Genomic DNA, 27,335 nt, shown 5'->3' on the forward strand with positions numbered 1-27,335 from the left:
GCACTGGAGCACTCCAACAAAGTAATGCTGGATGCAATGAGGTTCACAGCTGGAGCTTTGTACCGGCTGTCGACTTTCTTCTTTGCGCCAACACCATGGGAAGCCAAGAGAGGGCATTAGATGTGGAAGAGAAGCGTGCACCGAGATGATTACCTGTGTGTGATCTGCGTCCCTCGCAAACTGGACATGGTCTCCTCCAGGTTCTGACGGAGGTCGGCAATGTTCTTGACAGTCCGTAGTCGTCGAGTCTCCGGGTCCTCCCCTACAGACACACAAAGACATTTGAGATTTAGTGCTTCAGGACAGTCACAGTCGACTGAAACAAAAATTCCAAAAGACTTGAGCGAAAGTTATTCTGTGTTCTTTTACATTTTCACGCCATTAAGACTTCACCTTTGGCTGTGTCTCAAAGTGTCACTCAATAACAAGTTGAATCGTAAAAACATTTTTTACCTCGCAACAGCTAGAAATATCTAAAAATAGAATATTTTTCTACAGTATTTCATTCAGGAGCTTCAAACTTATTTCAGATCTTTTTTTTTTAAATGAGATACAGTTGCAAAACTACAATAGAAATGATTCTCAAAGGCTGTCCTTTTTTATTGCATTATTGTCCAGATGTTACGTTTCCACCCTGTCAGATGTTTCAACATACACACAGTGATTTGACAGCACATCCCTCTCACTCCTTTCTCCCTCTCTCTCCTTTCACACTAGGGCACAGGCCAGAAGCAACTCAAGAAGAATCCAGGGGTTCCCAACGTGGCTCCTTTCAAAGAGCGAGCATAGCGAGAGGCCGAGAAGCGGAGACAAAGGGTGAGACGGCCTCCCTGCGGGTTGCTCCTAGAATCTTACAGCACAGGAGGAGGCCATTCGGCCCATCGTGCCTGTGCCGGCTCTTTGAAAGAGCGATCCAATCAGTGCCATGCTCCTCCCTGCTCTTTCCCCCACAGCCCTGCACATTTCTCTTTTGCAAGTATTTACCCTATTGCCCTTTTGATAGTCACTATTGAATCTGCTCCCACCGCCCTTTCAGGCTGCGCGTTCCAGATCACAATAACTCGCTGCGTAAAAACATTCTCCTCATCTCCCCCTTTGGTTCTGTTGCTGATTATCTTCAATCTGTGCCCTCTATTTACCGACCCTCCTGCCACTGGGAACAGTTTCTCTTTATTTACTCTCATCAAAACCCCTCATGAATTTGAACACCTCTATCAAATCTCCCCTTAACCTTCTCTGCTGTAAGGAGAACAACCCCAGCTTCTCCACATAACTGAGTCCCTCATCCCGGGCACCATTCTGGCCAATTTCCCTCTGCACCCCCTCCAAGGCCTTGACATTCTTCCTAAAGTGCAGTGCCCAGAATTGGACACAAACCTCCAACTGGGGCCTAACCAGTGCTTTAAAAAGATTGATCATAACTTCCTTGATTCTGTACTCTATGCCTCTGTTTATAAAGCCAAGGATAACGTATGCTTTTTAACAGTCTTTTCGACCTGTCCTGCCACCTTCAAAGATTTGTGTACACACACCCCCAGGTCTCTCTTCATGCACCCCCTTTAAAATTGTGCCCTTTCGATCATATTGCCTCTCCTTGTACTTCCTGACCAGGTCCCTTCCCAACCCCGATGGGCCACTGATCCTCCCAATGCTTGCCCCCAATCCAGCCTTGGACCACCTACCATCAAGGGCGCTACCCAGCGCCGTGCCTGCAGCCAACATCTCACCGTAGGCAACTAGGCCCATACAGCAGTGCCTGGTTTCCAGTCGTCTTGGACCCCCTTGCCACTGGACCAAGACCTTGCTCAGCTAAGCCCATGTGTTAGCCAGTGTGCAATGGCCACCCCACGTTAAAGGAACTCGTGCACAGGCATCTTCCACTCCTCTAATGTGAAGTTCGGGACCTGGAACGTCAGGACCCTCATGGACAACCCCATCAGCGACTGGCCAGAACACCGCAATGCCATAGCTGCCTGGGAACTTTCCCTCAATGATTGTCTGTCCCACCTATGACAGGGACTGTGGTTCTCGTATTGGACTGTTCAGCCACCTAAGGACTCATTTTAAGAGTGGAAGCAAGTCTTCCTCGATTCCGAGGGACTGCCGATGATGATGACTTTAGCCACAGGCCCATGCCCATGATTTGCAGTGCAATGATTAACCCATCCGGACCGCACCATCAGGTCACTGGAGACTAGGCATTCTTCCCCAAAGGAAGAAAGAGGAAAAATCAGAGACCAACGCACTCCACTGCACTCCTGTAACCCTCCACGACTGCGTACTCCCTTTCTCCACACACCCACACACACAATGGGAAGAGGGAAGCTTTGACAAACATTTATATACAGTGGCAGCTGTGGCTCAGTGGGTAGCACACACGCCTTTGAGTCAGAAGGTTGTGGGTTCAAATCTCAGTTCAGGGACTTGAGCATATAAGCTGACATTCCAGTGGAGTGCTGCACTGTTGGAGGTGCTGTTTTTCGGATGGGACGTTAAACCGAGGCACCGTCTGCTCTTTCGGGTGGGTCTAAAAGATCCCATGGCATTATTTCGAAGAAGAGCAGGGCAGTTATCCCTGGTGTCCTGGCCAATGTTTATCCCTCAATCAACATAACAAAAACAGTTTATTTGGTCATTATCACATTGATGTTTGTGCACAAGTTTGCTGCCACGTTTCTCACATTACAACAGTGACTACATGCCAAAAGTATTTAATTGGCTGTAAAGCACTTTGGTCGTGAAAGGCACTATATAAATGTAAGTATTTATTTTATAACGACACAAGGCTTGGAGATTAGATAGTCAGGAATGGTATTCGATTAACATAGGAACATAAGAAATCGGAGTAGGCCATTTGATCCCTCGAACCTATTCCGCCATTCAATAAGATCATGGCTGATCTGATCATGGACTCAGCTCCACTTCCCTGTCCACTCCCCATAACCCTTTACTCACTTATCATTCAAAAACCTGTCTATCTCCGCCTTAAATATATTCAATGACCCGGCCTCCACAGCTCTGGGGCAGAGAATTCCATAGGTTTATAACCCTCAGAGAGAAGAAATTCCTCCTCATCTCAGTTTTAAATGGGCAGCCCCTATTCTGAGACTATATCCTCTAGTTTTAGTTTCCCCTATGAGTGGAAATGTACTCTCTACATCCACCTTGTCGAGCCCCCTCATTATATTATATGTTTCGATAAGATCACCTCTCATCTTCTGAACCCCAATATGTATAGGCCCAACCTACTCAACCTATCTTCATAAGTTAATCCTTTCATCTCCGAAATCAACCTAGTGAACCTTCTCTGAACAGCCTCCAATGCAAGTATATCCTTCCTTAAATATGGAGACCAAAACTGTACGCAGTCCACTAGGTGTGGCCTTACCAATAGATGAATGGAATCTTCATTACAAAATGGACATATATTACCCAAATTAGTTTCTGCCCCTGCTTCAGTGTTCTGCCATCCTGATATCAGTGACTCTTAGATACATAGAAACATTTCAATCTACAGTGCAGAAGGAGGCCATTTCGGCTCACATGTCCGTGCCAGCCGACAAAGAGCTGCACAGCCCTCGGTCAGCAGCCCTGAAGGTTACATATAAACCTCTGAATAATGAACAATGGCAGAAAGATAAAGAGCAAAAAAAAAAGAGCACCCAGCCCAACCAGTCCACCTCACACAACTGTGATATTTTGTACACCTCAATGAGGTCTCCTCTCAACCTCTGCTGTTCCAATGAGAACAAACCCAGCCTATCCAATCTGTCCTCATAGCTAAAATTCTCTATTCCAAGCAGCATCTTAGTAAATCTCCTCTGCACCATCTCTAGTGCAATCGCGTCCTTCCTGTAATACGGCGACCAGAACTGCACGCAGTATTCCAGCATTTGCCATAACCAGAGCATTATACAATTTAATCATAACCTCCCTGCTCTTGTATTCTATGCCTCGGCCAATAAAAGCAAGCATTCCGAATGCCTTCTTAACCACCTTATCTACCTGGCCTGCTACTTTCAGGGATTTGCGGACAAACACTCCAAGGTCCCTTTGTTCATCTACACTATTAAGTGGCCTACCGCTTAATGTGTATACCCTTTCCTTATTAGCCCTCCCAAAGTGCATTACCTCACACTTCTCCGAATTAAATTCCATTTGCCACTGCTCTGCCCACCTGACCAGTAGATTGATATCCTCCTGCAGCCTCTTGCTGGGTAATGTTTCATAGGCACCAGGTGGCTACCGAATATTTCACCAGTGGCTATTCTTTGGGTGAGAGCTAAGACACTGAGCCCCGAACAGCAGGCCATTTGAGCACAGGAGAGTATCACTACCAAGCTCAGCCCTGTCCTCACACACACGCATTTTCCACCAGTAAACACTGGACAGTAATTAGAAGTAGTAATCCCAGAAAAATTTCCTCTGCACGGCCCTTTTATGTGGAAATCAAATGCAACATCCCTACTAACACCCCATCTAAGAGCAGCTAACTCAGAACAGGATCCTGGCACCTCTTCTACCGCTCAGTTACAAACCGTTGAATTAACACAGAGTCACAACAACAATTACCCAGTGATCACATTGACAGTAGCGTTATCTTGTTAAATACTTTAACAATTGCTGGTATTTTGGGAGGACTAATGACCTGAAAAACTTAATTTGATCAAGATATGGCTTCCAAAGTCACATCATAGAATCATAGAAATTTACAGCACAGAAGAAAGCCATTCGGCCCATCGTCTGGAGAACAATCAGGAAAAAAGTGAATATATACTACAGCTGAGCTCAATATCCTTCTTGAACACTCCTACTGGCTCACTGGTAAAATGCATTGAATTAATCAGGGAGGTTCCAAATTTAGCTTTTGGTCTATAATGAGTTCGCCGATCTCTATTAGGACAGTAGTGGGGGCAATCCAGAACTTGGGAACAATGTAACATGTCAACTGAGGAAACAGAAATTATAATTGTATTTGTGAATTTATACATACCCCATCCCCCCGTCTTATTACAAGTGTTTTATAAACACTACCCTTGTGATGTGCCTGCCTCCCACAGAGCCTGTTAAATAGAGGGGTAAGTGCGCATTATTTAATCAGGTTTTTCAACAATTTTTCTCTCCTTCTCTTTTCCAAGTCCCAGGTTCTATTCCTGGTGAGGTCGGTGAGCGGCGAGGTCGGGGTGAAGGAGCGGCGAGAGACTGTGGAGGGATGTGATCGGGGCCCAGGGGAGGCGTGAGTTTGGGGCCGGGGGCCCAGGGGCAGCCCACACTGTGATATGTGTGCGCACTAGATCCGTGCAGCAAAGCTAGTCTCCAGTCGTCTTGGGTAATCCTTGCCACTGAACCAAGACCTGGTTCTGGCAAGCCCGTGTGGTGGCTGGTGTGCAACGGCCACCACAGGCATCTGCCACCCTTCAGGATGTAGTTCAGGACCTGAAATTTTAGGTCCTTCATTGGAACACCTGTGAACTTATCCTTTTTGGCGTGGAAGCAAATCATCCTCGTTAGCCTATGATGATGCTTCCTGGTCTATAATGAGGTGGCTGATCTGAGCTGGAGGGGTGTAAAATTAACCTCAACACCTGGGGGATAAGAATTTGGTTCCATGGCTGTCGGCAGCCTTCTAGTATCTTACATAATGTACATTCTTCAGGAGTAAACCTAGATAGCGGGCATCAGCCGGCTATCCAATTGCAGTTCCCTCCCTTCAGGTCCTGTCACCCTCCTTTCAAAACCACCGACATCACTCCCCTCCTCAAAAAAAAACACCCTCGATCCTCTCCGCCCCCTATCCTTGCAAACTTCTACCTCATCTCCAATCTCCCTTCCCTCTCCAAAGTGCTTGAACTTCAAAATTTGCCTTGCAAATGCATGCCCACCTTTCCTGTAACTTCACGATCGAATCTCTCTCATCAGCACGGAAATGGTCCAGTTCAAAGTCACTTAACTGTGATGCTGTATGCTAAATAGTTTTGACGTCAGACATTTGTTTGCCTATTAAATGTTAGAACTTCATCTTTAATTCCCATCATTATTATACTTACTGTTGAGATTCTGATAGACATCTAGCATAGTCAGCAAAGTCTGCTCATTGACACGAGCAATACCTTCCCACACACACGTGTGCTGAACATGTACTTGACACAACTCGTTACTTCGACCTATGTGCGTGGTCCCTTCTCGAGCAGTTCGGCTTAATCCTGGCTTAGCCAATTGTTCCTGTATTCTGTTTTTCAGTCCAGATATCATTGGAATCTTGCACATTTGGGATCCAGGTTTGCCGCGACCCAAATATCTACTTTCTGACCCGAGCGCCTTCCTCAAAATCTTGGAAGAATTTAGCTCTGTAGCAGTGGTCGGCGGCTTCAGGTCCTCTCCTCCTCTTGACTTGTAAAACAGCTTCGATCCTCTCACAGGATGGTTGTAGCTCCAAGAAAGCAGAGGGTTGCCGGCCGCATTTCTTGGTTTTGCTTCATAAAGCCCAGGGTTTTTCGATGTGTAAAAGCGACTTCTATCATTTGGCTGATGCATTCTTGGAAGAGCAATACGAGCCCCTTCTCCTTGTCTTACTTACTGGTCCTGGCTGAAGGTCAGCTATTGAAACTGGAGGTACACGTTTAAATACTGTTAAACGCCAAGCAACCCACATTGGGTTTGTCTCTGCTCCCGGAAAAAGCCTTAGCATGCTCTGAAGCAAAGCCGTCGCATTCCAGGTTCCAAATTGTGCAAGTGCGACCACCCTGCACAGTCTCCAGTTCAAACTTAAGAGGACAGCGACTTCTCAGCTGGGTCTGCAGACCTCGCCTCGAAGCGATTGGCTTCCCTTTCTCCGGGCTTCTTCAGCTGGTATTTAAAATGACTGATGCCGAAAAGAGGCCTGTTGTGTGCTTGGATCAGGCACACAAGAGAACAACTTATTGACGAAACTTTGGTCGTTACTGAGGCCTGCTTCGAGTCCTCACAACGCTTAATATTCATCTGGTGTTTCCCTTTTTCATACTTTTATTTGTCTTCCTGTAAAGACTGCCATGGCACAAACAGCGAGAAAGGGCACAATACAAGCTGGCCAAACCTCAGACTACAAAACACCCATTCACTACCTTTAATGCACTGAATCCTGCTCTATTGAAGACTCTAGCTCCACGGCTTCTTATTTTGTACCTTCCCCACTTCCTCCTCCCTCCACAAAAGAAAGCCAGTTAATATTTTTCAAAATCTGTTGATCATAAAAAGGTACCGAGCAGATTCCCAGACCCAGTTTGATCGTAAATGGTGAGAAAACACAAGATTGTCCACTGATTGTTGCATTGTTGCCCGTGACAAAAAAAGAGAAACCACAAATATTTCTTTTCTCCGTCAGGGGACGGATCCCTGTCATCGGGAACAATGCAAACATTCGATGGTCAATCTTGTGTTTTCTCACCAGTTACAATCTGGATCTGGGAATTTACCAGGCACTTTTTTTAATAATCAAGGGATTTTTGATTTGGAAAAATATTAACTGGCTTCTGTGGGTCTTTAAAAAAAATAAACTGTAAAATTGTCTGGAGTTAAAAATATAAAGTCTACGGCATGAATTAATTTTGGTTGGAGAGGCCCAAAATTATAAATCAGTGTTGCAGAGAGTAGAGGTGAATGCAGACTTCACATCCACTTTCATTTGAATCAAGTCAGAGAAGATGTCAGAGAAAAGCATCATCATTCAAAAATGATTTTGCATATTTCAAAACCGACCAAACAGTACTATTTTTACATCCATTAAGAGTTTCTGCTTGAATTTTTGGGAAAAGGTTTGAAGATAACGAAAATAATTTTAATGGTGCTGACAGATATCCTGTGCCATTGCTCACTGTAATTCAGAAGTTACACCATGGTAAAAGGGATACAGAGGTGTGCGAATTGAGATGGATTGCAAGTGGGAATGCCGTCAATATAGTTAGGTTTGTCATTTTCCCTGTCAAAAGTTATATCTGATAGTCCAAGATTTATGCTGCTATAATGCTTTAAAACAAAAGAATGGTTTCAGCATGCATTAGAGGTGTCAATTCAACTGCTATCGATGGACGGGGAATGAGGGGCTTACGAACATTTGTCATTTGTTAATAGACAGTCTTGCTGTCGTAAAACACTAGAGTGTGATTGGAGCCCCTTCCCTGCACAGCTCAAAAAGTGGTGGTATTCAATTGAGGCAGAAGCCGAGGGGGAGGGTTTCCTATTGAAACAGGATGAACAAAGGCATCAGCAGAATACAAAGCCCAACTCAACTGAAGCTCTCGTCAAGTACTCATTAAAAGACCCCAGCTCCAGTCACAGGACTAAGCCTCTAGTAGATTTTTTTTTAAACGCAGCAAGTTGTTATGATCTGGAATGCATTGCCTGCAAGGGTGGTGGAAGCAGATTCAATAATAGCTTTCAAAAAGGAATTGGATAACTATTTGCTGGGCAATATTTTGTAGAGCTATGGGGATAATGCAGGGTCATGGGACTAATTGGATAGCCCTTCCAAAAAGCTAGCATCGGCACGATTGGCCGAAAGGCCCCATCACTGTCCTTCTGTGCTTTATCATTCTATGGGACACGATTTCCCCTATCTGGGCAAGTCTGTGGTGAGCGAGGTCGGTGATGGGTCGCGGCCTCACTGCTGGCTCCATCCCGGCCTCCAACATGACCTTTCCCTGATTGGGTTTATTAAGCTCACCCAGTGAGTTTCCTGGCCAGTTGAAGGAAGCGGGTCAGATGTCGTCATTTGATGACACGTCATCAGCCGGTTTCCTTAAAGGGACCATGCGCGAATTTACTTTGACATTTGTGCTGCCAGTGTTCTACAGTATTGAGGTGCTGCAGACACTGACAAGCACTGCACAGAGGTGCATGGCTGCACCCAGGCTCTCCCATGACTACCTCCATATGCTTATGGAGGGAGTCACAGCCCGCAGGGAGGTTCTCTTCCCTTCCAATGGGCAGAAGAGATCTCCCCAGGACATCAATGCAGCTTGGCTGCACATTGCACAGGAGGATACAAGCAAGGATGTGGTCAGCAGGACCAGGCTGCAGTGGCACAAATCATTCAATGATCTCAGTAGATCACTAAAGGTTACTGCAAAGCTACACTCAACCTCATCCTGCTGTGCCACCCATCACTTTGTCTTCCCTAACCTACTTCTGCACATCCTTACACACACCAACTTACCTTGCACCTCTACCCTCTCTATCTACATTATCACTTCCCCAGCTCACAAGCCACTCCTCACACTTATCCTCATCCTAGTCCAATTATAACAACTAACTTGTGTGCTTTAGCCAATGTTCATGTGATGTTTTTGTTAATGTGCTATTAAACATTGAAATCTTTGTTTTCAACACTTTCCGGTCTTGGACAGATTTGTGTGCACCTTTGGAAGTGGCATAGCGAGTTGCAGTGAACAATGAGACATAATGGTAGCTCCCGCAATGGTGTTGAGTGCGAAAGGAATGGCTTGGGCATTGTAGGGATTCTTTGTATTGTTGGTGTGGGGTGATGGCAACCTGGTGCATTACGTAGCAGCCAGGGTGTACAGCATCAAGTGAAGTAAATCTGGCCATGGTGAGGTCATCCCTGGCGTCCCGGGCAGCAATGTGGTTGGGGGCTGATGCCTTCTGCCCTGTGCAGCATAAGGTGGTTGAAGAGAAGGTTGGAGGCCTTGTTGTTGGTGCTGCTGTTGCGCCTGGTGCTGGGGCTGATCGTGGTCAGATTCTGAGGACCAAGGTGAGACAGTATAAACCATACCCTTTTTGATGTAATAGATGGCAGATGAACTTGAGATGACAGAAGCGATCTGTCACTGGTGAGAGAGGTTGTTCCAATGAGGTGACACTGGATAGAGAGTTTGCTCCAAACACTTGTAACCTGCTTAAAGTTCAATCTGTCTTCCAAATATAGTAAGCAACAGTTTCTGAGCTTGGAAAGTGAATAGCTGTGAGATGGGAACTTTTGGATGGGAGCACATTTCCAGCTGTCAAGTAATGAGATAATTCCATGGCCATTCAAACTCCCGCCCTGCTTGCTTGACGTGATCCTAGAGTAGCTTGGCCTCTACGGGCAACCTGTTAAAGTCTGAAGGCGAGCTGTAAATAGTTGTTAATCCTCTGTTAACAAGGTCATAATTACCTGAATTTCCTCCCCTGCCGCTGCATGTCAGTTCTGCTCAGTGCTGACAGACCCGACATCTAGGAAAAGTGCATGGTGGCGGAGTGACAGAGGGGTCCTAACCCGCTGTTGAAAAATAAAATGTTCCCACCCGACCCGCTACCGATCACGCCCGCCGACGCCGCCCCCCCCCCCGAAAATCTCCCCCTATGTTTCTAGAAATAATCTTCCAGGTGTTTACCTCTGTATAATAAATTCTATGAGTATACTATATTATTCCAAATTATGAAATCTTAAAAGTTCAGAGCACAGAAAGAGGCCATTCGGATCATCATGTTTGTGCTTTTTTTTGCTAGAGCAATCGTGAATTAATCTCACTACCCTGCTCTCTATCCATAGCCCTATACCTTCCCTCTATTTCAAACGTTTATCTGCTGTGAATATAAGACATTTATACGTATCAGGAGAAGAGGGTGTTAAGCTTAAACCCCTGGGATATCCAACACAATTCTCTCTCTCATTTGGACCCACTCGTCCTACAACTATCCTCTGATTCCTTCCCGAACCAAGGGATGAATAAACATCCATAATACTCATGGACCTTAATTTCTAAAAGGAGTTTCTCATGCAAGTTGCTGAAAACCAGTTAATCCCCCAGTCCAGATGACCTTTACCCTTGGGTACCTAGACAAGAAAGGAAATGTGTAAAGCCAAATGGTCATGTCGTGGGAATTAGTGAACACTTGGGAGGTGGAACATGCCAAATGGAGTTCCTATATTTTAGGAAAGGTGACTTGGCAAGTTCTACTTCTAGTTTTTGATTCAAGCAGTTTTTAAATTACTAAGGGTGGGCTATTTGACCTTCTTACAATAGCCAAAATTGGTGCCTCCATTAGTTGCGATCAGTTAATTCAGCATATACCAGGGATCAAATGTCAAAAGTTTCTGGCCTGTGTACTGCAGTACCAGACTATTCAATGCCTTTGCATCTCACTGAACTACCAATAGAGTCCTGTGGTATTTCCCCTTCAAGGATAAATAGATTCCTTGAAGGTAAATAATAATTTCAACAATACTGTAGTTCATAGTCATCATTATAGCTTACAGCTGGAGAAGAAAAAACTGTGTTTTTACATGAAAGATCACAACATTCCTCTTGCATTTGTGAAGAAATAATGCAAAATGCCAATTTTTATAGATACTTTAATGAAATCTCCACAGCTCCTAAAAATAGTCTCTACTTCAAACTATAATCTTAAAAGTATAATTTGGTGATACTCCTGGCCGGCCTCCCACATTCTACTTGAGTTGAGCCAAAACTTTGCTGCCCGTGTCCTAACTCGCACTTAGTCCCATTCACCCATCACCCCTGTGCACTGTTCTACATTGGCTCCCGGTTAAGCAACACTTCAATTTTAAAATTCTCACCCTTGTTTTCAAATCTCTCCATGGCCTCGCCCCTCCCTAATCTCCTCCAGTCCCACTACCCTCTGAGATATCTACACTCCTCTAATTCCAGCCTCTTGAGCATACTCGATTTTAATCGCTCCACCACTGGTGGCTGTGCCTTCAGCTGCCAAGGCCATGAGCTCTGGAATTCCCTCCCTAAACCTCTCTGCCTCTCTACCTCATTTTCCTCCTTGAAGAAGCTCCTTAATACCTAACTCGTCTGCCCCAATACCTCCTTATGTGACTCAGTGTCAAATTTTGTTTTATAACGCTCCTGTGTTGCGCAGTGACTTTTTACTACATCAAAGGTACTATATAAATATAACAGCATAAAAAATAGGAGTACCGGTAAGCCATTCGGCCCCTCGAGCCTGCTCCATCATTCAATAAGATCATGGCTGATCTTCTACCTCAACTCCATTTTCCTGCACTATCCTCATATCTCATGATTCCCTTAATTTCCAAAAATCTATCAATCTCTGTCTTTAATATACTCAACAACTGAGCTTCCATAGCCCTCTGGGGTAGAGAATTCCAGAGATTCACCAGCCTCTGGGTGCTCAGTCCTAAATGGCCAACCTCTTATTCTAAGACTGTGACCCCTGGTCCTCGACTCCCCAGTCAGGGGAAACATCCTCCCTGCATCTACCTTGTCAAACCCTGTAAGAATTTTGTATGTTTCAATGAGATCACCTCTCATTTTTCTAAACTCTGGATAATATAGGCCTAGTGTACTCAATATATCCTCATAGGACAATGCCCCCCATCACAGGAATCAGTCTGGTGAAACTTCATTGCACTCCCTTTACCAGGTGTGGTCTCACAAGGGCCTTATATAATTGTAGTACGACGTCTTTACTCTGATACACAAATCCTCTTGTAACAAAGGCCAACATATCATTTGCTTTCTTAATTGCTTGCTGCCCCTGCATGTTAACTTTCAGTGATTCGTATACAAGGACATCCAGGTCCCTCTGAACGCCAACATTTACCAATCTCTCACCATTTAATCTCTGATTTCTATTTTTCCTACCAAAGTGGATAACTTCACATTTCTCCACATTATATTCCATTTGCCATGTTCTTGCCCACTCACTTTGCTGGTCTATATCCCCTTGAAACCTCTTTGCATCCCTCCTCACAACTTACATTTCCATCTAGCTTTCTATCATCAGCAAACTTGAATTTATTATATTTGGTCTCCTCGTCCAAATCATTGATATAGATTGTGAATAGCTGGGGCCCAAGCACTGAATCTTGCGCTACCCCACTAATTACAACCTGTCAACCCGAAAATGAGCAGTTTATTCCTATTCTCTGTTTTCTGTCTGTTAACCAATCCTCAATCCATGCCAATCCCAAGAGCCCTAATTTTGTTTACTAACATCTTGTGTGGCACCTTATTGAATGCCTTCTGAAAATCCAAACACAACCACATCTACTGATTGATTCTGCTAGTTAGAATCTCAAAAAACTTAAAAACAGATTTGTCAAACATGATTTCCCTTTCATAAATCCGTGTTGACTCAGCCCATTTCTATTATTATTTTCTAAGTGCACTGTTACCACGTCCTTAATAATAGATTGTAGCATTTTCCCTACTACTGATGTCAGGCTAACTGGTCTGTAGTTCCCTGTTTTCTCTCTCCCTTCATTCTTAAACAGTGGGGTTACATTTGCTACCTTCCAATCTATGGGAACCATTCTAGAATCTATGGAATTTTGAAAGATGACAACCAATGCATCCACAATCTCCATAGCCATCTCTTCCAAAACCCTAGGATGTAGGCTATTGAGTCCAGGGGATTTATCGGTTTTCAGTCCCAATAATTTCTCCAATACTATTTTTTTACTAATACTAATTTCTTTCAGTTCTTCATTCTCGCTACACCCTTGGTTCGCCACTATTTCTGGGAAGTTTTTTGCATTGTCTTCCATGAAGACAGACAACGTATTTATTTAGTTTCTCTGCCATTTCCTTATTCCCCATTATAATTTCTCCTGTCTCAGCCTGTAAGGGACCCACATTTACTTTTGGTAATCTTGTCCTTTTTACGTACCTATAGAAGCTTTTACAGTCTGTTTTTATGTCTTTCGCTAGTTTACTTTTATATTTTATTTCCCCTTTCTTTATCAATTTCTTGGTCCTCCTTTGCTGAATTCTAAAATTCTCCCAATCTCCAGGCTTCCTACTCTTACAAGCCTCTTCCTTTGATCTAATACTATCTTTAACATCTCTTGTTAGCCACGGTTGGACGACTTTTCCTTAAAGGAATGTATATTTGCTGTCATTTATGTACTCATTCTTTAAATGCTAGCCATTGCTTGTCTACTGCCATACCTTTTAATGTAGTTTCCCACTCTACCTTAGCCAACCTACCCCTCATACCTATGTAGTTTGCTTTGTTTAGATTTAAGGCCCTAGTTTCAGATTCAACGAAATCACTTTCAAACTTAATATAAAATTCTATTCTATTATGGTCACTCTTCCCTACAAGGTTATTAATTAACACTTTCTCATTGCACAATATCTAAAATATCCTGTTCCCGAGTTGGTTCCTCAACATACTGATCTACAAAACGATCTTATTCACATTTCATGAATTCGTCCTCCACACTATTACTACAAATTTGGTTTGCCCAGTCTGTATGTAGATTAAAGTCCCCATGATTACTGTATTAACCTTGTTACATGCGCCTCTAATTTCATGATTGATACTCTGCCCTACATGACAACTATTGTTTCGGGGCCTATAAATAACTCCCATCAATGTTTTATGCCTCTTGCTGTATCTTAGCTCCACCCAAACTGATTCTACTTCTTGATTTTCAGAGATAAGATCCTTTCTCTCTACTGTCTTTATCTCATCCTTTATTATCAGGACTACCCCTCCTCCTTTTCCATTTTGCCTATCTCTTCTAAATGTTAAGTATCCTGGAATATTACAACAGTGACTACACTCCAAAAGTACTTCATTGGCTATAAAGCACTTTGAGACGTCCGGTGGTCATGAAAAGCACTATATAAATCCAAGTCTTTCTTTTATTTAATATTTAGTTCCCAAAATACAAGTTGTTGTTATAGAGGGGAAAACACAATAAAAAGCTGATATCTGGTCAAGAAGGATTTTAACCATGATGAATTTAAAATAAATATTTTTTTTACCAGCAGACATCACTGGATATACTGTATTCCCAAGATGCCTCTGCTCATCCATTTAGATGAGATTCCTTAGCTTATCTGCCCTAACATTAAGCTGTCAACTTAGATTACAAATGCAATGGTTCTACTTTTAATAATTTACATTAAATGTTAAATCCAGAGGCAATACTTCTATAGAAATAAAACATGGACAAAAACCATCAGATTGACTTTAATCTGTGCTAGGCCTGTTTTTTTGGCATAGCTGCACGTTGGGGAGTTGGAACACATACACACCCTGAAACCTGACCTGTTTCCAATGCATCACAATGTACAGGGACAAACCAAATAGGCTCAATACTGTTTTCCTTGATTAACCACTTGGGAAGAATGGTGGGCAGAATAGCAGGATCATGTACTGCTCCCCAAATCTTCTTAAAAATGGATGAAACAGCTCCCCAAAGGCTCAGTAAGTTTAATCAGCCAGTAGCTAACCCTTGCAGGCCAGGGTAGCAGTAGGTTCCATCCCCAATTTGTGCTGAGTGAGCTGATGTCCATTGGGGAGGCAGTAGGAGTGGGGCAATCGGTCTCAACGTCGCTGAATTAGAGAGGAGGAAAGGGGAAAGAAAAAAGGGCAGGTTTCTCACTGTTGGTATCTCACGACCTCCAAGGGAAGTGAACTTGCAGAGACGATCTCATTGAGGTGTGATGCCCCTCAGTCAAATAACCTGCCAGAACGCACTGCCAAGGCTCAAGTGTAAAGAATGGGCACTTGAGCAAGGCAGTGGAGTTCAACCTACTTCCATGGAACCCAAAAGAGTCAATGCTTTGAGGATGGGAGAAAAGGGAAGAAATTGGGGAAAAAGGTCAAATCGACAACAGATCTTCGAGTGAAATGCTGTTTAATATTGATGCCAGCCAACAAAAAGCTTCAGCAAAATGCTTTGGCAACATCAGTAATTACACAGGTTGCAAGTGCAATAGGAGAATCTGCTGCTGAACCATTGGTTGCCTATTGTTGTTATTAAAGTGTGTGTGTGTGTGTGTGTGTGTGTGTGTGTGTGTGTGTGTGTGTGTGTGTGCGCGCGCGCGTGGGGGGGGGGGGGGGGGGGGGGGCGGGTTGGGTCCCCTACAAATATTGACACACTCCTGGGGAGCTCAGCAAATATTGATGCTGCTCTCCCAGGAACCAATGTTCTAGCTTCCACAAGGCACTGGCAGCTACGCAAACGAGAACAGCTTTAGCATTGCAGCAAAGGTTTTTTTTTTAAATTAGTACACAGCAACAGAAATAACATAAGAAACAAATACAGAAAAAAATAATCCAATCAAAATTTCTCAAACACATTGGGCTCACACTGTGAAATGTGCCTGGCTCCACAGATCAATCAGAGTTTGAAATTGTTTGCCGTACACAATCATTAATGTGCATTCTGGGAGGGGCCCAGAAATCCCGGTCGGCTGCTTCCCGCGTGCGATCGAGGGAAAAACTTAAAAAAGATGCACACTTACCTGAAGCTACTGCACCCACGCGAGTTCCCGGTCCTGAGGCCTCCACTGGCTGCGCATCGCAGCGCATGCACGTCAGGGCGTGCGCAGGGCTGGAGCTGCAGTCACATGGCTCTGGGCAGCCAATCAGGTAAAGTATGTTCTCATTCATAATAATGGGAACTCCGTAAGTTGGAATTCCTATTATTATGAATGAGAAACCCCCCCAAACACACAATACTCTAATAAAAAATAGAAAAAATACACCACATATTTTTATTAATTTAAATTAAAATTATTTATGTATTATAAAAAGTATATATTTTTCTGATTTTTTTTTAAAGGTTATTTTAATTATGGTTTAAAATAAATTTACCATAGTGGGAGAGTTTTTAATAATAAAGTGTGTTTTTATAACTTTATTTAAAAATGTTTTTGTGTATTTTAAAACTCTTACGCTTGTAAAAGTAGGCTATGCGCCTGCTTTTATCAGGCGCAAGAGTTTTCAGGACATTTGCTGGGCAAGATATGGATAAATACCACAATCTTGCCCTTGCAAATGTCCTGGCTGCCGCGATACGGGATCGGAAAAGCTGGTTTTCAGCGCATGCGCATTGAGCACCGAAAACCGGCTTTTGCGATGCCTTCCCGGGTCCGTACACTCTCCGTACGGACCCAGGAGGCCGGAATTTCTTCCCCAGTATGTTCTCATTCATAATAATGGGAACTCCATAAGTTGAGAAACCACCCCAAACACGCAAAATATTAGTAAAAAATAGAAAAAATACACTACATTATCAGGCGCTAAAATTTTCAGGACATCTGCTGGGCAAGATATGGTTAAATACCGCAATATTGCCCATGCGAATGTCCTGGCTGCCGATATGTATTGGATCTGTCAAGCTCCAGCTTGACAGATCGGAAAAGCCGGTTTTCAGCGCATGCACATTGTGCGCTGGAAACCGGCTTTTGCAATGCCTTCCCGGGTCCGTACACACTCCGTACGGACCCGGGAGGCCAGCATTTCAGGGCCAATGTTGCTTTTAGGCAATATGTTCTATTTAGGCAATCATTACGCAAACTGCGAGATGCTCATGATAACAGTTAACCAAGCAGCAAAACTATAAAGTCTCCACATATTAATCACACTGCATTTACCAAGTTTCTTTTCAGAGGATAAAATTTAACACACAACAGTCTTATCCTTATTTCTGTTACTTTGCATCAAAATTTCAAAGCTGTAGATTATGACAGAAGCTGCATGTTTGCACAACACTGCAAATATGGTAGGATTACAATTGCAAGTTACCAGACTTTAGCCTTTATTCTTTTAACGTTACAGCCTTTTAGTGTACGGAAAAGCTGGGTTAACTTACCGGGCAGATCCTCTATGCACGTTTGTCCATTTTTGCTGTATAGAACAGTATCCATGTTCACTCCCCCTGTACCAGATTCAGTCATCACATTTCCTTCGTTGTCTGTCTGTGACCTAAAAAACAAGGCAGCGCAAATATAAACCTGCTTTAATGGAGTGAACAGCGGACCGTCTGCATAATTCATCGGTCCCTTCTGAAGTAATCGTACAAAAACAGAAAAATGCAGTGAACCATAGGTAAAATCTGTTACGTGCACGCAGAACCATTCGGTGCAGTACAATTCATGTCCTTTTACCCCATGTGTTGCAACAGAAATTGCTTTAATGGTTTATCACCTTAAAATTTAAACCAGTAAAAAAAAAATTTAAAGACACCTACTACAAAGGCTATTTGACTTTTGTTGATACAAGTTGATTGCATTTCTATTCTGAATGTTTTTTTTCCCCTCGGCTTTCAGTCTTTTTTATAGCCACTTTATTTCATACCTTGTGTGCAAGCAGGCAGGAAGGACATGTCAGTTGTGAATGGGCTTTATCACACCACCTCTCGCACCTTGCCCACTATTCCCCAATGTTTGCTAGCCTGTTTCTTTTTTTTCCTCACCAGTCCAGTGCCTTTTCTGCCTTCACCAGAAAAGGAAAATAATGAGGTCAGAAGAGCCAGCTGCACAGAGGACTGGGAGCTATTCCAAAGTAGTTACTCAGTGCATGAGAACCGAGCAGCCCTGTTCGCTCAAGTCTTGGCAAGGCAATTGGATCAGGACGAGGGAAGGCCTTGTTTAGGGTGTACATGCACATCACAGCACAAAGATAATCCAGGCCATCACTGAGGTAAATTCATGGTTCTTCCAATATTTTGTTTCCACTTCATTCTGGATCAAGAGCAAACACTGAATTCTTGCTCCTGTGGTAAATTTTAGTTACAGTTTAGTCCCCCCGCACATTCCTTCTTCTGAAAGTTGCTGACTCGAGTTCGGGTACTGTTCCCTGGTGATCCCACTCCTTCAGTACCTATGCCGACGAGGTCATCATTTAAATGTGAGCCTAAATATTGAGGGGCCGAAATTGAGCCCCGCTCCAAACGAGGCACACCTACCGTTTTAGAAAGTTTTTCTCCGCCACAGACAGCTCCCCGCGGAAAGGGGGTCGCCGCCGGTCGGTGTGGGGTCGCACGTGGCCAACGCAGCGGGAAAACAGGTGGAGCAGAAACCCGTTCCCACTGCTTCCGGCCCAGGGCAAGGGTCAGCCCATCTGTCTGCCCCGTGTCGGTAAGGCCTCTCCGCTCCATTTCCATTATGGAGGGGGGTAATTTCGGCCCCTGAGTATCCACACAATTTGGGGTAAGGGGCGGCGGGGGTGGGGTGGACATCTCAATGGAACCCAATCCCATCATCATCTGCTTTCCACACACGTGTGCTATCTATAAGATCACACTGCAGAGCAATCCGGATTGAGAAGTCTGGTTGATAGTGTCCTTAGGCTGGGAGGGTAACAGAAGCCAAACCTATGACAACCCAACTGTTGCTACAACTGACAGCAGCTAACTCAACGTAGAAACCAGGGATCAAATCCAGAACCGGCTCCCCCGATTGTTCAGGGAGTAAATTCAGGGAAGTAGCTCGAGTCAGGCAGACAGTCCCAAGTAAGCGAGTCTGAACAGGGTGGATAAAAGTGCTACAACTGACCTCAGCAATTCTGGATTAGGGAGGGGAAAACCAGCCAAAATCTCACCTCCTCTTCCTGCTGGAAGTGTGGACGTCAGCTGGAGGCAAGATCGGATTGAGCTGTGATGTTCACTGCAGTATAAATAACCTGCTGACAGTGGCAAGACTAACACTTCACCACGAAGGAAAGGTACTAGAGGGTAGCCATGGTAATGTCACCAAACAAAGAGATAACATCTTGAGGAAGGAAGGGTTGAGGAGAAAATTGGAGGAAACAATTTTAACATAACAACCTGGGATCTTCCATTCAGTATGGCTTAGTATCACACCATACAGTGCACTTATTCGTCAGGCCATCTGAGGAGCAGTTTTGGGCAAATGCTAGGGTTTCAGTGATTCTGAAATATCTTCTGACCTCCAACTGGGCAGGTGTACTTGTGCAATGCCACTCGAACAAAATAGTATAACAGTTTTATGCGGTACAGTAGTATATTGGTTATGTTAATTGACCAGTAATCCAGAGGACTGGACTAATGATCCGGCGACTTGAGTTCATAATCCCACCATGGCAGCTGGGGAATTTAAATAAATCTGGAATTAAAAAAAGCTAGTGCCAGTAATGGCGAGCATGAAACTGCGGTATTGTCATAATATCTCATCTGGTTCATTAATGTCCTTTAAGGAAGGAAACCTGCCATTCTTACCCAGTCTGGCCTATGTGAAACGCCTTGGAACGTTTCACTTCGTTAAAAGTGCTATATAAATACAGGTTGTGGTTGTTGTTGATATATATGACTCCAGACCCACGGCCCTCTGAAGTGGTAGCTCACCTCCACTTTCTCAAGGGCTATTAGGGATGGGCATTAAATGCTGGCCTTGCTGGCGACGCCCACACTCCGTGAATGAATTTAAAATAAAGTTTAACACGCACAGCAATGAATAATTCCCAGCCGCTAAGATTCCAGTATCACACATTGGACATACCTGTACATGAACGGAGCGACAGTGGCAGTGTTGGGGTGGTTGTATTGCTGCTGTGGATGAGGTAGCTGTACACTGACTGTGTTACTTCCTGTGGTTTGGGTTGTGCTGACTGTCGTGACAGCCTGAGCATTGCTAATGTTTGCAGTGGTCGTCCCTCCGGCCCCTTTCCCTTCAGAGGAGGCCAAACTGCTGGAGCTGGAATTCTTACTGTCCACCTGTGATTTCTGCAGCGAGAGCCCAGCACCCAGCTTTCCACTGCGGGGTCGCTCGGCTTCCTTTGCAGGAGCTTGGGCACTTGTAGTTTTCCCTGTAGACGTTTTTAGCCCTGGTTTTGGTATACCACTTTGCTGAGGTGCGGGAGGATCTTTTTTGGCACCGCTCAATTTCCCTCCTTTTGGGATAAAGCTCGAGATCTTGGAGGACTTTTTTGGCATTTCAGAAGCAGCGACTTGCGGCTCCTCTTTCGGCTCCTTCTCCATTTCAACCTTTTCGGAGACGGACGCCCTTTTGGAGAACTCCTTCGTTTTGTCCTTCTCCTTTTCCTTCTGCTTCTCTTTCTCCTTCTCGCTGCCCTTCAGCGAGCTTTTCTTGTTGCTCAGCGCTCGACTGATGGTCCTTTGAGCGATGCCTTTTAGTGCAATTTTGGGGCTGTTCGAGGCAGGGGCGGCGCTCGTGATACCTCTGGCCGAGGCGTCCGCCTCACCGAGGTCCGCACAGTTGGACGCGGGCTCCAGTCTCTCGCAGCTGCCTTCGCGAGGCCCCGAGGTCTCCGGGCTGGCTCCGCCCACCTTGGAACCGCCTTTGCTGTTGAACAGCTTCAGCTTTTCCAGCATGGATTTCTGACCGTTGGCGTTGGATTTGGCAGTGGGTTCAACCGGAGGCTTGGGGGGCTCCTGCGGGGGCTGCTTCACGGACAACATGGAAGACGTGGCAGTGTGCTTGGCGTTGAGGGACTTGCTGCGCCAGGGCTTGGCGGAGTTGGGCTGGGGAATGGCAGATGTGCTTCCACCGATGCTGCTGCACGCTGAGGATTGTACATTCTCATTCATTCCTGGTGGCTGGGCTGCGTTGTCTGCTGGCTCTGGAACTAGAACAGAATAATCATAAACGGGGCAAGTCTACAAACTCTACCGACCCTTCAGCTTCTTTCCATAAAAGGAAGGCTGTACTTAAAATAATTAATCAGCGCTCTTTGTCGACATTCTCTGTTCATCATTTGTCGTGTCCTAGACACTGCAGTTTTATATACTATTGACATTTTGAATAAATATGTCATGTGTAATGTATTTTTCCAAAATTATGTTAAGAGCCAAAGATCCTTCATGTAAGGACAGTTTTCAAAATTACAACCCTGTTTTGTCTTTAACATATACAACAATTAAACAGGGATGGGAGTTCACCAAATCTGTGAAGGTGAAGGGAGCAGAGCAGGGAGCGAGTTTTTGAATACTTTATTCATAAGGGAGTCATAAAGAAAGTACAGTATAATCAGATGTCATAGTATGTTGCAAGATTCTGAAGGGGATTGACAGGGTAGATGCTGAGAGATTGTTTCCCCTGGCTAGAGTGTCTAGATTTAGGAGGCACACTCTCGGGATAAGAGGAAGGCCATTTAAGACTGAGATGAGGTGGAATTTCTTCACTCAGAGGGTTATGAATCTTTGGAATTCTCTGCCCCAGAGGGCTGTGGATGCTGAGTTTCTGAATATATTCGCTGAGATAGATAGATTTTTGAAGTCTAGGGGAATCAAGGGATATGGAGATCGGGCGGGAAAGTGGAGTTTAGGTTGATGATCAGCCATTTATCTTATTGAATGGTGGAGCAGGCTCAATGGGCCGTAGGGCCTACTCCTGCTCCTATTTCTTATGCTCTTAATAAGGATTTGGCGGGGGGGTTAGACACACAAAGCTTTACACTGTGAAAATGTATTCTGCATCCACAGCCAGGCACATCATCAGCAAATCTTTTCTATTAATATCCTAAAGAAAGTTCACTATGTTGATTCCTGAGATGAAGGGTTAGACTTATGAAGAAAGGTTGAGTAGGTTGGGCCTATACTCATTGGAGTTTAGAAGAATGAGAGGTGATCTTATTGAAACATATGATAATGAGGGGGCTCGACAAGGTAAATGTAGAGAGGATATTTCCACTCGTGGGGGAATCTAGAACTAGGGGGCATAGTTTCAGAATAAGGGGTCACCCATTTAGAACTGAGATGAGGAGGAATTTCTTCTCTCAGAGGGTTGTATATATGTGGAATTCTCTGCTCCATAGAGCCGTGGTGGCTGGACCATTGAATATATTTAAGGCGAAGATAGACAAATTTTTGAGCAATAAGGGAGTAAAGGGTTATGGGGAGCGGGCAGGGAAGTGGAGCTGAGTCCATGATCAGATCAGCCATGATCTTATTGTATGGCGGAGCAGGCTTGAGGTGCCAAATGGCCTATTCCTGCTCCTATTTCTTATGTTCTTATGAGATAAAGCACTAGATAAATGCAAATACTTTTCTTTCTTAACATCTCAATGTAACAGAAGCAAAATACTGTGGATGCTGGTAATCTGAAATATAAACAGAAAATGCTGGATACACTCAGCAGGTCAGGTAGCATCTGTGGAGAAAGAAACAGGGTAACATTTCGGGTCACTGACGAGAATGAAGCAGTGCAGGTTAAAAGGGAGCAATACACACCAGGAGGGTCCCAGGCAATGTTCCCTTTAGGCTGTACAGCCATGTGGTGTCTGTTGCAGTTCTTGCAGCTCCCGCACTGCCAGCTCACCGTTTTTTTTTTTTAAAACAGGAAAAACCCGCGCAGCCGCGGTATCTTGAATGGGCCGCGCAGCCCTTTAAAGGGGCGGCGCACACAAAGAAAAGTTAAAGGGGACATTGGTCCCAGGATTGATCCTCTCTCTGTTCTCAGGCAGTATTGGGCTATACAATTCACTTCAACGCTCTTCCGTTTGGGGGAGAAGAGAAAGCTAAGGTTCCCAATCTTGACCACAAGCAATCGCCAAGAATAGCCATTTGGGCAAGGTACCCAAGGATGGCTGGCTCTGAACAACTGTACTCCAGCAGAAATTAATCAAGATAGAAGGGAGGGAGAAAAACTGAGAAAACTGGCAAAAGCCAACATATGTAAAGAAAGAAAAGATTTGCATTTATATCCTGTATCAGCTCAGTGGCTCAGTGGGTAGCATACTTGCCTGAGTCAGAAGGTTGTGGGTTCAAATCCTGCTCCAGGGACCTGAGCACATATATCACGACTGACAGTGCAGAGCTCCCTCTGCATTGCACTGTCAGAGGTGCCATCTCTCAGATGAGATGTTAAACCAAGGTCTCGTCTGCTCTCTCAGGTGGAATTAAAACATCCTATGGCACTATTCCTAAGAGCAAGGGAGTTATCCGCAGTATCCCCGGTATCCTAGCCAATATTTATCCCTCAATCAACATCACAAAAAGAAACAGATTATCTGGTCATTAACACATTGCTGTTTGTGGGAGCTTGCTGTGTGCAAACTGGCTGCCACGTTTTCATTACAACAGTGACTACACTTCAAAAAGTACTTTTTTGTCTGTAAAACGTGCCTTGGGACGTCCAGTGGTCATTATTTCAATAAATGCAAGTCTTTATTTCACATAGAACTCAAAGCTACCCCTCATGATGCATATTACCCAACGAGCCAGTTGGGAGAAAATCTAACCTCCTTTCTGATATTAAGTGTAACTGAGAAAGGTACAGCACTGACAACATACTGCTGCTGGCAAGTAATTAAAATTAGAACTTAATGTGAAACCTGCACTCAAGGTCAAAAGCAGTTTTCGTGGAGCAGCAAGTATAAAATGGGAGCAGGGGAGAGAGTTATACACCACAACGGGGGAGAGAATTATGCATCACATTTTATGGTACATTCACACAATTATTTTCTATCTCTGGAGTTAATTAGCAGTAATTTCAGTTCCAAAGTCATAATGTTAAAATTACCAATGTTCACCTTTGAAAAGCATTGTGGCAAAATAATGATGCCGCTACATGTGTGGTGTATGTTAACCTGGTCTGGAATTCATGATGCATGTCCAGGCAACAGGACATACCAGCATTTAAAGGGACATCATACTGCTACTTGTTGTTCAGCTACTTGTATAGCCAAATGGCTGCACAACAGACCCCCGTGTACGACCCCCCGCATAAATGCTGATCTCTGCTGCTGCATAAATGCGGAATACAGGCCACCACTAAAATGACTCCTGTAAAATGCGATTTTCTAGAAAATGTATTTTTGCTGAGCTGCATTGCACAATTACACTAAATTATCTTGCTTAAAGTATTGTGCAGCCTTAATCTAGTTGCAATTGTCGGAATTATATGCATCATAATATAAATACCTTTTGCCACACAATGTGCATTAACATAAGCAGTTTACTTACCTGAAGAGTGTCATCTTTAAATGAATTTCCTTCTGAGAACCATTGGAAGCCTGCTCCAAATATAGTGAGATAATTTTTTAATGCAATTATGTCAGCAGCGCACAAGTGGCTTACTGTGTTCTTTATGCAGCAATAAATGAACACAAAATGCTGCTATTTGCAGTCAGAGTTGCACAGATTCCTTGCACATTGCTTCACAGCTTCAGGATGCAGTCAGACGGTTAGACTAACGGCCGTTGGAACAGCCAAATGAAATCAAACAGAAACAGCAGCTCAGGATGTACGTTTGCAGCACTGTCAAACGCCTATTGGAAAGGAGTCGCCTCACTGCCAAGAATTTGCATGGACATTTATTATAATTCTCGGTTGTTTGATCCAAGCCAGACTTCTCTGATGTTCCAACTCATACAACTTTCCCCCTCAACTGTGTGCATATAATTTACTGAACAACAATTACAGACTGGATACCAGCCCAAGCTACATGCTTGTTTAATGACATCATTAGCTGATGGGGAGGAGGGGAGGAAACATGAAAAAACAGCATCAAGTTCTGCAAATGGTGTGTATGTAATACTTTACAGCAGTTTTTGCCTGCTGGAGAAATGACACCAGTTGCAACAAAATGTTATCACTGCATAGAAAACAAAATATTATGCTACCACAATCCCATAGGCATTACCTACTGAAGAAATTAGTGGTTATAACTGCAGCACACATGTAATATTACACAGAAACCCAAACATTATGCCGCAAGGATCCAATAGGCATTTCTATTGAGGAAATTACAATCGTTATAGCTGGAACAATAATTGTTAATAACAATAATCTGTAAAAAAAACACACACTATATTCCGACAAACTAAGATTATAGGTTTATATATCAATAAGTTCAAAATATTTTAATTTCACATTTTGTTATCAGGCAAATGCCCAGTCTCTGATTGACATCTATGCCATCAATCTTAATTTGGATCACTTAAGCTGTGCATTAGAACATACAATTAGCCGGAAAGAAATAATGCAGGAGAGGGCACGGTAACTAAATGGATGAAGGAAAGTCATAATTAGCTTTAACAGACTGATAAAATCTGATCAAATAAAGTTGATGCTCAGTTACAATATACAATGTCCGGCAGAGTTTCGGATGAGCTTAGGTTTATAGAAGATGGAAGATAGGAGGCCAGCCAGGAGAGCATTGGAAAAGTCAAGTCTGGAGGTTACAAAAGCATGGATGAGGGTTTCAGCAGTTGATGAGTTGAGGTGAGGTGGATACGGGTGATATTACAGAGATAGAAGGAGGCGATCTTGGTGAGGGAGAGGATATGTAAGAAAGAAAGACTTGCATTTATACAGCACCTTTCACGACCACTGGATGTCTCAAAGCGCTATGGGGTCAGAAGCTCAGTTCAGGCTCAAATAGGATAGCGAGGTTGTGAACAGTCTGGTTCACCCGGGGACAGCAGTCAGGGAGGGGGACGGAATTGGTGGCTGGAGAACGGAGCTTATGGTGTGTGCTGAAGACAATGTCATCAGTCTTCCCCATGTTTAAATGGAGGAAATTTTGGCTCATCCAGGATTGGATGTCAGACAAGCTGTGTGACAGCACAGAGGCAGAGGAGGGATCGAGAGAGGTGGTGGTGGAGGTGAGATAAAGCTGCGTGCCGTCTGTGTATACGTGGAACCTGACACTGTGTCTTTGGATGATGTTGCCGAAGAGCAGCATGTAGATGGGAAACCAGAGGGCCCCCTCCCCCCCACACCCCGGTGCGGGGGCAGGGAAGATAAGCCATTGTCGGAGATTCTCTGGCTACGACTGAATAGGTAAGAGTGGAACCAGGCAAAGGCAGTCCAGCTGAGCCGGACAATGAAGAACATTCCAATGAAATACGGCCCTGCAGAATTTTGGGTGAGCTCAGATTTATAGAGGGCGGAAGATGGAGGCCAGCCAGGAGAGAACTGGAAAAGTGGAGTCTGGAGGGAACAAAAGCATGGATGAGCTGAGGCAGGGTGGAGACGGGCGATATTACAGAGGTAGAAGCATTGAAGGAGAATGGTGTGGTGAACCATACCAAAGGCACCTGCCAGGTCGAGAAGGATGAGGAGAAACAATTCACCACGGTCACAGACACCAGAATTTCCTACTTTTAATGCTACAAACTCGTAAAACTGACCCAACAAGCACTGAATGTCCCCGGTGGTCTTTTTATAAAGCTCTTTTATATTAGTGTGTGGATTCGACAAAGTAGCGCAAAGAAAGACTTGCATTTATATAGTGCTTTTCACAACCCCAGGACGTCCCAAAGTGCTCCACAGCCAATGAAGTACTTTTGGAGAGTAGTCATTGTTGTAATGTAGGAAACATGACAGCCAATTTGCTCACAGCAAGCTCCCACAAACAGCAATGTGATAATGGCCAGATAATCTGTTTTTGTTATGTTGATTGAGGGATAAATATTAGCGAAGACACCAGGGATAACTCCCCTGCCCTTCTTCAAAATAGTGCCATGGGATCTTTTACGTCCACCTGAGAGAGCAGTGTTTAACTCCTCAACCGAAAGACGGCACCTCCGACAGTGCAGTGCTCCCTCAGCACTGCAATGGAGTGTCAGCCTAGATTGTTGCGCTCAAGCCTCTGGAGTGGGATTTGATTCCACAACCTTCTGACTCGGAGGCAAGACTG

General features: G+C 44.2%; 1 protein-coding gene across 8 annotated transcripts in view; it reads right to left on the bottom strand.

Moving 5' to 3' along the window:
• The window catches only part of nav2a (neuron navigator 2a), a 440,534-nt gene that overhangs the window by 267,446 nt on the left and 145,753 nt on the right, over positions 1 to 27,335 (bottom strand). For 7 of the 8 annotated variants that reach the window (XM_070899724.1, XM_070899722.1, XM_070899723.1 and 4 more), the window contains 3 exons: positions 20,232 to 21,318; positions 17,585 to 17,697; positions 154 to 262 (listed from right to left, as the gene is read on the bottom strand). In XM_070899724.1, coding sequence (XP_070755825.1) covers positions 154 to 262; positions 17,585 to 17,697; positions 20,232 to 21,318 — 1,309 coding nt within the window. The remainder of the gene's footprint in view (positions 1 to 153; positions 263 to 17,584; positions 17,698 to 20,231; positions 21,319 to 27,335) is intronic. The other variant, XM_070899720.1, reaches the window with a different exon arrangement.

This window comes from Pristiophorus japonicus, chromosome 14 (genome assembly GCF_044704955.1).
Source record: "Pristiophorus japonicus isolate sPriJap1 chromosome 14, sPriJap1.hap1, whole genome shotgun sequence".
NCBI classification, from domain to species: Eukaryota; Metazoa; Chordata; class Chondrichthyes; family Pristiophoridae; genus Pristiophorus; species Pristiophorus japonicus.